Consider the following 15,580-nt stretch of genomic DNA (forward strand, 5'->3'; position numbering starts at 1 on the left):
GAACATGCTGTGTGCCAAATCAAAACATAAACTTTAACATATGTCAGATCTCATGAGAGATGGTGAACGTAGTAGAAATTAGAAATTTTCCAGCAGTATTTTTCTTTAAGCACTGTCAAAGCAGCAATTCTTCTTTTAAATCATAAGGTCATTTCTTTACAACCTAGTCAGTCCTTGTTTTATTTGGGCTGTGCTCTTTCAAGCAACTGACTAGATTTCCCTTCAACAGAATGTTTGTGACTCACTTGTCTTCCCCATTAAAAATTAAAGGGAAGACATGCATTTAAACTGAAACATAGTTTGTGCTTTACATGCAAAAGAGCATTCTAAAGAAAATCCTCCTAGCTTCAAACCTACCTAAATGCACAGGCTTCATAAAAATGCATTTTTTATTTGGCCTCTATAAAGAAGCCTTCATAATGAATAGCACCCCAAAAAAGAGAAAAGGAGCATATTCAAAATAAAGTCTGAAACTATTAGAGGAAACAAACAACAACAAAAAAAATCAAATAAGTGGCCAATAGCAATAAATATAATGCATAAACCTGGGTAAGTTTTGGGGCATTATTTCAAAATTATTTTAAATAAATCCCAATTTCTAAATAAAAATTATTTTTTTTAAATTCTGTCACATCCTATAGTCTAAATTCAATTACCTTCAGAATAAAACTGCTCTTCTCCACTTCATTTATCTAATTAGAACACTGCTAAAAGTGAAGGATTTCAAAATTTTTTCCCTAGAAATGAGTCAGACTAACTATAAAAGTTATTCAAACTCAGAATGGTCATAAACAGCTATAAACATCTGCATCTTGACAGAATTTCAGTTTGTTCACTTTTTAAAAGACCGATTTCAACATTCTAATGAGGGGCAAATTTTCTTTCATAATACTGCTGATTTAAGAACTGCTACATACACCAGTAGCCAATTTTCATGATCAGAAATGGTATTATGTCAGCACAAAGGTTGAGCCAGACACATCAGCTTTTCAACAGGAGAAGCATCAATGGCATCTGAAGGCGGCACTGAGTCCCCTGAACTAATGGCTACTTTTTCACAAAAAATTAGCACAATCTTTATGGACTGACTAGATACCACTTCCTTACATTTAATCATAAACTTTGATTATGCACAAAGCATGACCATAAACAATGAGGTTAATGTTATTTTCCTTGCCAAAGTTCATTTTGTATAAATCAGTTGCATCAGCATTTGTTCTCAAACTATGAGGTTCTGTAAGAACTAAGGACATATAGTTGTAGGGTTACTCCTCCATTATCTGCAAACTATTTCCCCGACACTAACACATATAACTTAGCAATGAAAACACTTGATACAAGTGATCTATATGCAGGAGCTCCGGCAAGTTAAACCAACAAAACCATAGCTGCCGTAAAACTGTAGCTATTTCCCTACCAGAGGTAGGTTTAAAGACCCACTGATTTAACAGTCGAATCTCATGTCTATAGCTTCATCCAAACTTTTATCATCATGTGTACTGGCAGCTAAAAACGTTGTTACTGGGGACCCTGTGACATTAATTACACTGGTGCTGGTACTGGCATTGCGCACAGCAATGCTAGTCACATTAATGCCCAAAGTGAGCCTGGTCTGCTCCAAGGCCTTTTCCGGCACAGCAAATGCCTCCAGCTTCTTCTCCCCATTGGCCATATAGGAGTTTTGGCAGCCCCGACATATACAATCTAAGCAGGCTTTGCGGTTAGAGTAGCAAGGGCAGCGTTGGCCGCGGCATGTAAGAACACTTGGATTTTGAGTAGCACGCCCACATTTACAACCTTTCTTTTCCTGGGGTTTTTTATACACAGTCTTGGTAGGACTTCCTGGCATAAAATGGTGACTAGGAATCTTTTCCTTTACGGTTTTGTCTTTTTTAAGAATACCTGGCTTGGTTTTAGAGTGAGATTTCTTGGATCCATGTTCATGACTCTTTTTCATGCTTTTAGTAGATAAAAGTACAGTTTTGCTGATTTTGGGTGTTGTGCCTCCATTGGGAACAGTTGCTATAGGTTGAAGAGAAATTTTGCTCTCCCGTTTCACTGTCACAGGGGCAGATGCCCCCAACGTTGGGCCTCGGATAATGGTAGAAATTGGAAGTGGCTGAACTTTCTCACTGTCACTTTCTGATCTGGATCGTTTTCTATTCAATTTTGCTACTTTCGGAGTTGCTGCTGTACATGATAACCCATGAAGTGCAGGACTGGTGGACATAAAAACATTATGGCTAAGAGACTGGGAAGAAAGCTGCAGAAAAGGTCCATTGGATACAGTGGCTTCCAAGTTGGGCTGCAAATTAGGGCAACAAACCTCTGTATTTGAAACAGTTTCTAAGCTGCGGAGCACTTCCTCAACACTCAGTAACAGAGAGTCACCAGGTTTTATATCTTCACTGAAACTGCAGATATCAATGCCTGTGGAGCATAAGTCAGTGGCTACTGTGTCACAGACAGGTGGCAAGCTGTCAGACAGATCCTCAGTCTTTATGTCAACAGTGTTACATACATCAATTGTGTTTGAATGTTCAGGTGAAGGAATATTTATACCAAATCTATCTATTGAAAGCCCATTATAAGTAGGCAAACCATTGATAACAGAACTGCCAATAGCAATGCTGAGGGTGCTTTCAGATATTGGAGATAAACTAGCTTGAGGATCAGTTGTGGGTTCTGAGGTTGAAGGTAAAGGGGAATGTGTTAAACACAAAGTAAAGGATGAATCTGAGGGTTTTTCCGTCTCCTCACAAAACAATGATCCATCATTAAGCAAAGCCAAAATATCAGAAGAACAGTCGACTGCTTCTATTATATCCCGTGCCAATGTAGTCTGTGTGATATATTCACATAGTTTTTTGTAGCAGTTCACTAGGATGCTTAACTGCTTGTTTTCCTCAAATTGCTCATAGTCTTTGCACCAGCTACATGAAGGTTTCATCATCATTTTCTTGCCTTTACAAGGTTTGCAGACATAATGTTGGCAGGTGGAGTTGGTGGGTGCAATAGGATCTTGTAGCAAATGTCCTAAGAGGGAAAAAGGAGGAAAGCAAAGATTTTAGTAAAATAAATATACGATTTCATATATTGAAGTTAAGATGAGATTATAAGTAATCTATTAAAATTGAGGTGGGTTAAACTCACCAGACCAGATAACAAAAAATATATCTTACAGGAAATGGAAAAATACTCAATAGTGCACTTCACTTCCATGCCATATTCCCCATTCCTTTATCTCAAACCAGAATCTCCTTGATTCTGTATTTCTCTCCCAAACCATATGTTCTGGTCCACGTTCTTATCCTCTTCTCCAAAAGCTATAAGAGGTGAAGATCAGTCACCAAAAGCACAAACTTGGCTTAAAACCCTTGGAATCTCAACCTAACACAACACGGTAATGCTACAATATACTGAACAAAATCATGCTGTTTATTTTGTATTAAACACTGGGAAAAAGATAGGAGCAAGAGACACTCAGTCCCTACCCTCATTAAACATAGTTTAAGGGTATTAATCAGTACAAAGGCATCTTCACCAAAAAAAGTATAATTTCAAAAACCATTTTATTATATATACTAATCTAAAACTGAAAAGATTGAAATGTTATGATGAAAAAGAACGATGTTCATTTATTGAAAGAAAAAATAAACTTAAACTCTCCTACAAAAAAATCAAAATGCAATGACAAAAAAGAATTATATATAAATGTGGGCGCCTGGGTGGCTCAGGCGTTAAGCGTCTGCCTTCGGCTCAGGTCGTGATCCCAGGGTCCTGGGATCAAGCCCCGCATCGGGCTCCCTGCTCAGCAGGAAGCCTGCTTCTCCCACTCCCCCTGCTTGTGTTCCGTCTCTCGCTGTGTCTCTCTCTGTCAAATAAATAAATAAATAAAATCTTAAAAAAAAAAAAATTATATATAAATATATCAAAAGGAAAAAAGGGCATACTACCAGACTCAAATTCTTCTGACAAAATACAAAATGACCCTAGTCATAAACCACAAGTATCCTAAGTACAGCAATATCATATAAAAGTGAAAGTGGTCTCCCAAATTATAAATGACCTGTGTAGATTATGTACCAGGAAAGAGAGAGCAACTAGATCCAATCGCTATTTCCACCCTACTCCACAAAGAAGCAACTGTTCTTGGTTCCCAATTCAGGACAAACAGTAATAAACTCAAAGTAGCACCTGTTTCTCAAACAAAATTATGTAATTAAGACTCAGGCATGGGGGGCGCCTGGGTGGCTCAATCGTTAAGCGTCTGCCTTCGGCTCAGGTCATGGTCCCGGGGTCCTGGGATCGAGCCCCCCATCGGGCTCCCCGCTTGGCGGGAAGCCTGCTTCTCCCTCTCCCACTCCCCCTGCTTGTGTTCCTGCCCTTGCTCTCTCTCTCTCTAAAAGGAAAAAAAAAAAAAAAGACTCAGACATGGGAAAGAAGACACTTTGGGCTACAGCCAAGTGAGATCAGCAAACCCTCTCCCTTAAAAGCAACTATAAACCTGAAAATTTTTGACAAAGCAAGTCATTTTCACAACCAAAGACATAAAACCATTTGAGAAGCATTTATATGTTTGAAAAACTGCTCAATTTCAGGTAACAACAGTGAGAATCTGTGGTGTTCTAGTCTGGGGCTGCCCAGTTCTCCCCTGCCATCTGTTCCATCAGTATTACCCTGAAGACCAGAAGCTGCTGTGATGGAAGGGGGCTCACTCCATTTAGTAGTGCAGAGGATGATGCAGAGCCCCAGAAACATGATCACTGAAAAGTGACTTCTCAGAGGCTAACCAGCTGGAGAAGGCAAACAGCTCAGTTCTTACTAGCCTGAGATTGCAAAAGCCCAGGTTAAACAGGCCACAAACAAGATGACAATTTACCCCAAGTTGATCTATAAATTCAATGTAATCTTTGAGAATCCCAGGTGTCTTTTTAAAGAAACTGACTGATTCTAAAATTCTTACGGAATCAGAGGACCTAGTATAGCCAGAACAATTTTTTAAAAGAGCAAATTTGGAGGAATTTCACTACCAAATTTCAAAATCTTCTTTAAAGTTATAGTAATCAAAACAATGTGGCAATGGCAAAAGGATAAACATATAAATCAATGGAACAGAACAGAGAGTCCAGAAAGAAATTCTTACATTTATGGTCTACTGATCTGTGTGACGAGTGCCCAGATAATTCAACAGGGAGAGAATTTCCCGCACATCATGTCGAACAATTTGATATCCAAATGCCAAAAAACAAAAAACCAACAACTACTTAGATCCTTACCTAACAACATGCACAAACATTACCTCAAAATGGATCACAGACATCTAAATGTAAGACCTAAAATTCTAGAAGAAAAACACAGGAGAAAAATCATGACTCTGGGCCGGGCAAAGTGTTCTATGTGACATCAATGCACAATCTGTGAAAGGGAAAAAATTATAAAATGGATTCCACAAAATTAAAAATGTGTGCTTCAAAAGACACCATTAAGAAAACAAAAAGATAAGGGTGCCTGGGTGGCTCTGTCAGTTAAGCATCTGCCTTCGGCTCAAGTCATGATCCCAGGGTCCTGAGATCAGGCCCCACATCAGGCTCCTTGCTCAGTGGGGAGTCTGCTTCTCCCTCTGCCTGCCCCTCTGCCTGCTTGTGCACGCTATCAGATAAAATCTTTTTAAAAAAAAAAAGAAAATGAAAAGATAATCCACAGTATGCGAAAAAATATTTGCAAATCATTTATCTGATAAAGGGCTTATAACATGATATTAAAAACACTTCCTACAAATCAATAAAAAGACAACTCAATTTTAAAAAGTGGGCAAAAGAACTACTGGGTATTTACCCCAAAGATACAAATGTAGTGATCCGAAGGGGCACATGCACCCCAATGTTTATAGCAGCAATGTCCACAATAGCCAAACTATGGAAAGAGCCTAGATGTCCATCAACAGATGAACGGATAAAGAAAATGGTGAGAGTGTGTGTGTGTGTGTGTGTGTGTGTGTGTGTGTGTGTGTGTGGAATATTATGCAGCCATCAAAAAAATGAAATCTTGCCATTTGCAACAACGTGGATGGAACTAGAGAGTATTATGCTAAGCAAAATAAGTCAATCAGAGAAAGCAAGTATCATATGATCTCAATGATATGAGGAATTTGAGAAACAAGACAGAGGATCATAGGGGAACGGAGGGAAAAATGAAACAAGATGAAACCAGAGAGGGAGACAAACATAAGAGACTCAATCTCAGGAAACAAACTGAGGAATGCTGGCATGCAGGGGGGTGGGAGGGATGGGGTGGCCGGGTGATAGATACTGGGGAGGGTATGTGCTATGGTGAGTGCTGTGAATTGTGTAAGACTGATGATATAGACCGGTACCCCTGAAACAAATAATACACTATATGTTAATTGGGGAAAAAAAAAAACCTAAATAAAAATAATAAAAGGATTCAGGAAAAGAAATAAATAAAAGTGGGCAAAAGACCTGAATAAACACTGCATCAAAAAAATATGAGTGTCTAATAAGCATATGAAAATATGGTCAATATCATTAAGTAAAGTAAAACCTTACCACACTGCTTACACACCTCTTAGAATGGATAAATTCAAAATGGACAGTATACCAACAGTTGGCAAAGATGTGGAGAAACTGGAACCCTTCTGTATTACTGGTGAGAATGTAAAAGTGTAGATCACATTGAAAAACAGTTTGAAAGTTAAACATACATTTACTATACAAACCAGCAATTCTGCTCCTAGGAAAAGGAGCTTTCATCTCTCAAAGAAAAATGAAAATATATGTCCATATAAATGTATGTGAAATATGCATAGCTGCATTATTCACAAAAGACAAAAACTGGAAACAATCCAAATGTCCATCAACCCATGAGAAGATAAAATGTAGTATATTCATACAATGGAATACTGTTCAGCAATTAAAATAACTATTGGTAAATGCTACAATATGATTAACTTCAAAAGCATGCCAAGTGAAAGACGACAGATGCAAAAGAGTACATTATTGGATTATTTCATTTATATAAAATGTCTAGAAAGGACAGAAAAGCAGAACTAGTTGTCCAGGGCTGGGACCAGGAGCAGGGATTAACTGTAAGGGCGCACAATGGAACTTTCAGCAGCGATGAAAATGTTCTAATATCGTATCAAGGTGATGGTTGCACAACTCTAAAATCTTTAAAAAAAAAAAAAAAACAAAACTTAAGCACCAATAGTTATGAAATCCAACCTTCTACCTAATACAGGAATTCTTAGAGTACCCTTGACTTTATTTAAGGAAGGACGTAGAGGATATGAAAATATAGATATATATGTATGCACTTTTTTGTTTTGTTTTGTTTTTAAGATTTTATTTATTTGACAGAGAGATGCACAGCGAGAGAGGGAACACAAGCAGGGGGAATGGCAGAGGGAGAAGCAGGCTCCCCCCACTGAGCAGGGAGCCCGATGCAGGGCTCAATCCCAGGACCCTGGGATCCTGACCTGAGCCTAAGGCAGACGCTTAACAACTAAGCCACCCAGGAGCCCCCATATGTATGAACCTAAAGAATAAAACGTTAAGGTTAAAAAAATACATATTGGGAAGGAGAGATTGAACAAAGTAAAAAAGGAAAGGACTAGGCTGACTATTCTGGGTTTAACTTGTTTTGTAGCTTTTAACTCTCAAACCATATAAATATTTTACCTAATTTTATTAACAGACTAAAATTTTAAAAGAAACCCCTAGGGGCACCTGGGTGGCTCAGTTGGTCTGCCTTCGGCTCAGGTCCTGGTCTCAGGGTCCTAGGATCAAGCCCCATGTCGGACTCCCTGAGCCCCTTCTCCTTCTCCCTCTGCCCCTCTCCCCTGCTCGTGCTCTCTCTCAAATAAAATCTTTAAAAAATAAATAAATAAAAGAAACCCGTAAAAATGAAAAGCAAAGTAACTTTAATTTTATATAAAATTGATGGTTTAACCACTCAGAGATTAACTATTTTTTTTTTAAGATTTTATTTATTTATTTGTCAGAGAGATAGAACACAAGAAAGGGGAGCAGGAGGCACAGGGAGAAGCAGGCTCCCCACTGAGCGGGGAGCCCGATGCAGGACTCGATCCCAGAACCCTGGGATCATGACCTGAGCCAAAGGCAGACGATTAACCGACTGAGCCACCCAGGCTTCCCGAGATTAACTATTTTAAATGACTTTGTAACACAGAAAATTGACTGATCCTAGCATCCTAGTTTTGTTTTTCAGTAATCACACTGGTGATGGTAATGTTGTCAGTTCCTATGAAGGTGCTGATGTCTACTGTCGGATAAAGTAAATGACGATGTCCTCGAGAATCTGGATTTTTTTTTTTTGGTAGGAAGAAAGAAGTCATAAGATAGAAAATGTTAAGCAACAAATCCTATAGTTCTGAATTTCAACTGGATTTATCAGTATGAATTCAGGTTTTCATCTTAAATATGCGTATTTCCTAGCACAACATATTTCCTAGAAAAAGCCTGGAAGCACCCCAGTAGTAATGAACTCAGATAATGGTAATGGAAAAACAATTTCCTGTTCAAAGGAATCACAGATTCTTGGACAAATAACTGATTCCAGATCTGTGACATAAATTAGACAAGATGAGTTTTGATTACCTTGTTATACCGGAAAGCCAGGAAACTATCAAATATCAGGACTGTGTTAAAGAGACTTAGGAGCAAACCAGAAGAGGTTCCTGCTGGCCAAACATAAGAAAATCTGAGCGTGCATAAATGCAATGGAATGAAGCATATCTAAAAAGTTCAAATCTCTGAGTTCATGGATGGATGTAAGGGAAGAAGGAAAGAAAAAAAGGAAGGAAAATCCGTTTCAAGATGCCAGTGAATCAGCTCATTAGTTGAAAAGTGGTAAATAAAGAGCTAGCATCAAGTGTTTATTCTGATTTAAGTATGTATGAACTATACCACCAAGTAACCCAATCATGGATGAAAAGTTTCTCTTTACAGAAAAAATGCAGGGGCACCTGGGTGGCTCAGTCGTTAAGCGTCTGCCTTCGGCTCAGGTCATGATCCCAGGGTCCTGGGATCGAGCCCCGCATCGGGCTCCCTGCTCAGTGGGAAGCCTGCTTCTCCCTCTACCAGTCCCTCTGCTTGTGTTCCCTCTCTCCCTATGTCTCTCTGTCAAATAAATAAATAAAATCTTGGGGGGAAAAAAAATGCAGCTAATAAATGAAACAATATAATTTGAATGTCATCATTTTATAACCCCTAATGATTTGCAAATTGTACAAACTAAGTGGTAAGTAAGGATTGCCTTCATTCTGTCACTGATTTTTCACCAGTCACTTCAATCAAAACTTACCCTAAACTACCAAGCATCTTAAAGGATTTACACTGTACATATCTTTGTATTTCTCTGTGAGGTATTAGGAGAGTATGCCTAATACTGAGAACTGAAGAGGCTAGAAAACACATCAAAAACTCTCATTTATTGATTTATAATTCCACCACTACTGAGTTCTTAAGAATTTCAAACACCTGGCCTCATTACCTATTGGACTGCCAAACCATTCCCCAACACAAATATTTGAAACTTTAACCCACCATTAGAGATGCCTATACCAAACTTGTTTTATGCACTCAGCTAACCATCTTAACCCTCAAAGGCTTCCCAAAGGGTTCTCTTTACACTTCATAACAAAGGCAGCTCCAGTGATAGGGGGGAGAAAGTAAAAGATTCAGGGATTTCTTAACAGCTGGGTGTCAGCCACGTATCTATTATATGTCCGTCCCTAAGTAAACTCCTCCCTGCAAAATTAAGAAATGTTACATAACACTTTTAGAATTGTAAAAATACATCTTCTCCTAGAAAATAAAATGGATGGGCAATCTGAGTCAAGGGGAAATGTGTCATTCATTGGCAGACTGTACTGTAAAAACTGGGGAGTATTTGGGGAGAAGTTTAATTTTACCTTATATCATATTCCATATACTTTCACATCCAAGTACAAAAAAAAACCTGTTCAAAAAAACACATCTTGGGGCACCTGTGTGGCTGAGTCAGTTGGGCAAACAGCTCTTGATTTCTGCTGGGGTCATGACCTCAGGGTTCTGGGATCAAGCCCTGCGATGGCCTCCCCAGTGGGTGTGGAACCTATTAGGGATTCTCTCTCCCTCTGCCCAACAACACCCCTCTACCCCCACCCCAGCTCACGGACTCGCTTAATAAAAAAAAAAAAAAAAACCCCAAACATCTCAGACTTTACAAATATATAGTTTGAGGGGTGCCTGAGTGGCTCAGTCATCATCTCAGGGTCCTGGGATCGAGCCCTGTGTCAGGCTCTCTGCTTTAATCTTAAATAAATAAATAAGAAAATGTAATATTTATAACAAAATAATTTCTCACTGCATTGCCTTGAATCCTTAGCCTGCACTGTATCACAGGAATTTCTTCCTTTACATAACACAAGTTGTCTTGTAACTAAATGAATTTGAAACTATGTGCCTTAAACAATATTAAATGATGCTATATTGACCCAAAAAGACTAAAGACTAAATAAATATTTCTATTCCTCGCCTAAAAAAAGTTACTAATTCCTTATCTGTTCTCCCTCTAACTTTTTCCATCCCCAATCAGTCAATTATAATTTGAGACCAAGTCTTAGTTTTAGTTTACCACAATGGCAATTCTGGGAATACGTAGCTGCTGGTAATTAATTTACTAAGATACTTAATATCAGATTTTTTAATGTTAATTTTGTAAAACTTTTTACTATAATAAAATTTCAAACAGACAAAATGAGAAAATAGTATAATTACCCTCCATATATATCACCCAGATTCAATAACTATCAAGATTATGCTACATTTGCTTCATCTACCCTTTCATTAAATATTTCAAACAAGTCCCAGACATCATTAATTCAACTCTATATATACATCAATATAAATCATTACAAAGTACATTTTCTTCTGCAACCCACAATGCCATTATCACACCTAAATCAACAATTTTTAAATAATTTTTAAACCATATTTAGCTTTAACTTTTAAAGCACTAGAAAAGGGCTTTAATTCAGCTATCAAAACCACATTTTATAAATTATACTTTTCTGAATAAACATGCTTTTTAGCCATAGAACTTCCCCATTATTAAATGGATTTAATACAGATCATTCAAATCATTACAGTATTAGTATACCAAAGCTAGCACTTGGATTGGCTGCCATGCATTTTACCCCTACCACTGACAAGAACCACTGACTGCATCAAGATTTACAGAGCAGTTTAATCTTGAGAGAAAGACCCACAGTGCCAAAATAAATAAGCAAACCAACTGTAACCAGGTCTCAAATCAGGTCGCCTCTTCTACATTCAAGGAAAATGCACTTCTCCCTAGCATAAGCAAACAAGAATATCATTACTCTCTTAGCAAACTCTAAAATACATAACCGATCCCAATTTTTTAAAAAGCAACTGGCCATCCATTCACTTCAAAATACCAATGGTAAAAGTAGCCATACTATAAATCTTATGTTGACATGATAGACTACCAAGTAAATCAGATCTTACTCATGTCCAAAGAAAGATCTTTTTGCTTCTCCATTTTAACTGTGACAGCATTTAACTCCACTAATATTTTCACCAGATTATTGGAGGAAATTAAGTGTAGGGGGTGTGGAGAGGGGACACAAGAAAAAGTAAAACTGATAATGACTCAAATGTTTAGCAAAATTTGTTAATGACTAAAAAATCATCCTGTGAATACTGGAACTGGCAGTAATAATGATCATAAAATAAAATCTACAATGGCAAAAGCTACAAAAGGTTAAAATATAACATAGACAAATTAGTCGAATAACAACAAAGGAACTGAAGAATCATTAATCCTCATTTTAGAGTTTATATGGAAAAGAAATGATCCCAATGAAAGTAATTTCAGTAAAATGAAAACAATTAAAAAATGGAAAATGGTTTAAGAAATTAAACTATCTCAATGGCTTAATTTTGGCATTTGACAAAAATGTATCTGCTTCTCCCTCTGACCATCCCCTCTCTCATGCTCTCTGTCTCATTCTCTCTCAAATAAATAAAATCTTTAAAAAAAATAAATTTAAAAAAAATATATATCTTATAATTCTAAGTAAAATGGCATATGCACATAAAAAGCATTTATCAGAACCAATACATTCTGTATTTATCACCATCCCCTCTCCAGAATTCCCACTGCTGGAAAGGCTTTTTTTTTTTTTTTTTTTTTAAGATTTTATTTATTTGGGCGCCTGGGTGGCTCAGGTCATGGTCCCAGGGTTCCGGGATCGAATTCCGCATCGGGCTCCCTGCTCCTTGAGAGCATGCTTCTCCCTCTGCCTCTCTCTCTCATGAATAAATAAAATCTTTAAAAAAAAAAAAAATATTTTTTTTATTTGACAGAGAGAGACACAGTGAGAGAGGGAACACAAGCAGGGGGAGTGGGAGAGGGAGAAGCAGGCTTCCCCCTAAGCAGGGAGCCCGATGAAGGGGCTCCATCCCAGGACCCTGGGATCATGACCTGAGCCGAAGGCAGACGCTTAACCCACTGAGCCACCCAGGCGCCCCTGAAATGCTTCTATTACAGCAACAAACACTGCCTAATCAATAACCTCAAATAATGCAAGTAATTTCACGTAAATCTTACTTGTATCTGAGATGACACTTGAGGATCAGGAAAAATTAGCCAAGACTCACATGAACAACATCCTGAAATACCACTATCAGAAAGTAAAAAATGCACACAGGCAGGCCATGGGTAATGATTAAAACCATCCTAACAGGGGCGCCTGGATGGCTCAGCGGATTAAGCGACTGCCTTCAGCTCAGGTCATGATCCTGGAGTCCTGGGATCGAGCCCCACATCGGGCTCCCTGCTCAGCAGGGAGTCTGCTTCTCCCTCTGACCCTCCTCCCTCTCATGCTCTCTTTCTAATAAATAAATAAAATCTTTAAAAAATAAAATAAAACCATCATAACAGTTCTCCAAGAAGCATTCTTGGAAATGAGAATATTAAACACTCAAGGAATCCACAAGGACACATAAATCTTACAACACATTTTTAAATAGTTACAATATATACAGATATATGGGAAAATATCTGGGGGGGGGGAGATCAACCTTTATAATAATCTCTCAACCAGTTTTACCAAAACAATGAAAGAGAAAAATAAAAATAGTACAGAACCCATCAGATGTAAAATATATGGCATCCTACAAAAGACAGGAAGCAGTTTTCTGCTTTTGCTGATAATGCAAGCAACATAAAATAGAAAGGATATCATAAAGATACATTCCTATATACTAATTAAATATGTTTCCACAACAACCTAAATGTGCTTCCCAACAAGTGGACCCATATCGAAACTAATTAGAAAATAAAAAGCTACCAGAAAATCGTATTAAAGTTCTAAGAGAGGAAAAGAATAAATGACAAAACTTTGCTTGATAAAATGGAATCATTATATTCCATGAGAGTTTCTTAAAATCATTACTAAAGAAACTTAAGAAAATAGTACTTAAAGTACTGGTTAAAGTACTCAAAAAAAAAAAAGTTCTTAAGTAGGAATTTTCTAGGTTCACTTATGTTACTAACTCTAAAGCCTTTCCTCAATCACTTTTGACTATGCAAGCTTTATTAAAAGCAGTAAGAGGGATGCCTGGGTGGCTCAGTCGGTTAAGCATCTGCCTTCGGCTTGGGTCATGATCCCAGGGTCTTGGGATAGAGTCCCACATCAGGCTACCTGCTCAGTGGGGAGCCTGCTTCTCCCTCTGCCTGCCCCTCCCCCCAGTTGTGCTCTTTCGCTCTCTCTCCGACAAAAAAAATATATTTATTTATTTGTCAGATAGAGAGGGAGGGAGAAAGAGAACATAAGCAGGGAGAGCAACAGAGGGAGAGGGAGAAGCAGGCTCCCCGCGGAGCAGAGAGCCCGATGTGGGGCTTGATCCCAGAACCGTGGGGTCATGACCTGAGCTGAAGGCAGATGCTTAACCCACTCAGCCACCCAGGCATCCCAATAAATAAAATCTTTAAAAAAAAATTAAATAAATAAAAGCAGTAAGAATTCTGTTGCCAGCCAAATCACATTGCTCTGAAGCTCTTGGATCCAAGACAGGATGGTAACTTAGAGCAATGACAAAACATCTGACTGATGACAGGTGGCACATTTGATCTTGAAAAGGCACTCTCAAATGTTGCAGACAGAAAATCAAATATTCTGTTTAGGAATGCAGTCTTGGATTCTGCTAGGCACATTTTTCCTGAATCATGAGGGCAAGACTTTTGTATGAAGACTCAATCTAACCATATTTGTTTTAAATATACTTTACAGGTTTCCATTCTCTACAGCATGACCAAAAAAGAAAAAAAAAATGTGGCCATATTTTAAATATTCTCAAGAAAAAATCAATGAAAACATGAGTCTGACCTTGAATGGAGGAGGTCAACTTTTAATTTACAAAAGGCAATAAAAAGATAGCAGAAACACTAACAATGAATGATAGGAAGCAGGGGGAAAGAAGCTAATTAAATGCCAAGATTGTTCAACATGTTTAAGAAAGTATTCATTCCTTTTTGTTACCTCCCAAAACATGTCCTAATGATCAATTTTTTTTCTGTATGTTTGGCACTATAAAATTTATCATATTATTACATGATTCTATCAACATTTGCCTGGGTATGTCTCAGAAACATGAAAAACTGGTAGATGTTAAAAAAAAAAAAAAAAACTGGTAGATGTTAATCCTTTAAAGTTTAGCAGATCCATTACAAATCGAAAGAAATTTTATTTTTTTGAAGATTTTATTTTTGAAAGAGAGACAGAAAGAAAGAGCATGAGCCCAAGAGCAGGGGGGAGGGGCAGAGGGAGAAGCAGACTCCCTGCTGAGCAGGAAGCCTAATGCGGGACGACTCCATCCCAGGATCCTGGGATCATAACCTGAGCTGAAGGCAGATGCTTAACTGAGTCACCCATGCAGCACCCTCAAAAGAAATGTTAAAGTTCAGTATTGCAAGTCAGGTTCCACAGCACTCAAACTCTCGGGAGAGAGCTTAGTGTCCTGGAAGTTTACCTGGGGCACACTCAGGACTATCACAAGCAGAGAAAGGAAGGAGCAGAGAAAGAACAAGTTAGACTGGGATATAATCACAACAAAGGCCTCTGATGACCCCACTGGAAGCTGTGAGTGAAGCTAGGAAATATGATGGCGCTTCAGAGATGTCCCATGATGGGGTAAGGAAGCCAGGTCTTTAATGGACTAGTCTTTAGACGCAGGCTACTCCCAAGGGGATGTGAGCTTGGCTTGGCTCTCTTCAAGCCAAGGGCAATTCCCAAGGAGGTCTGACAGCCCCAGCAACATTCCCAGTAATTAACAGAATGAAGTCCTTCAATCCTGAAGTGGGGATTTGCGTAATGCATACATGGCATCCACTATAACTAGTTAATTCTGTAACTGTCCAAATCTCATCAATTTTGAGTAAAAAAAAAAAAGTAATGAATAATTATGTGCCTTTCGAAGTGACTTGGCCCTCTATTTCTTAAAGCTATAAAGTGACTAAGTATCTAGGT

At 38.2% G+C, this 15,580-nt stretch overlaps 1 protein-coding gene across 2 annotated transcripts in view; it reads right to left on the minus strand.

Annotated features, from left to right (window-relative positions):
* Nucleotides 1-744: 744 nt before the first annotated feature.
* Nucleotides 745-15,580, minus strand: part of MSL2 (MSL complex subunit 2) — a 33,419-nt gene continuing 18,583 nt past the window's right edge. For both annotated transcript variants that reach the window (XM_006727915.3, XM_081826780.1), the window contains one exon: nt 745-3,036. In XM_006727915.3, coding sequence (XP_006727978.1) covers nt 1,445-3,036 — 1,592 coding nt within the window. In that variant the 3' untranslated portion in view covers nt 745-1,444. The remainder of the gene's footprint in view (nt 3,037-15,580) is intronic.

Source organism: Leptonychotes weddellii, chromosome 1 (assembly GCF_054177405.1).
Source record: "Leptonychotes weddellii isolate Sample4059 chromosome 1, ASM5417740v2, whole genome shotgun sequence".
Classification (NCBI taxonomy): domain Eukaryota; kingdom Metazoa; phylum Chordata; class Mammalia; order Carnivora; family Phocidae; genus Leptonychotes; species Leptonychotes weddellii.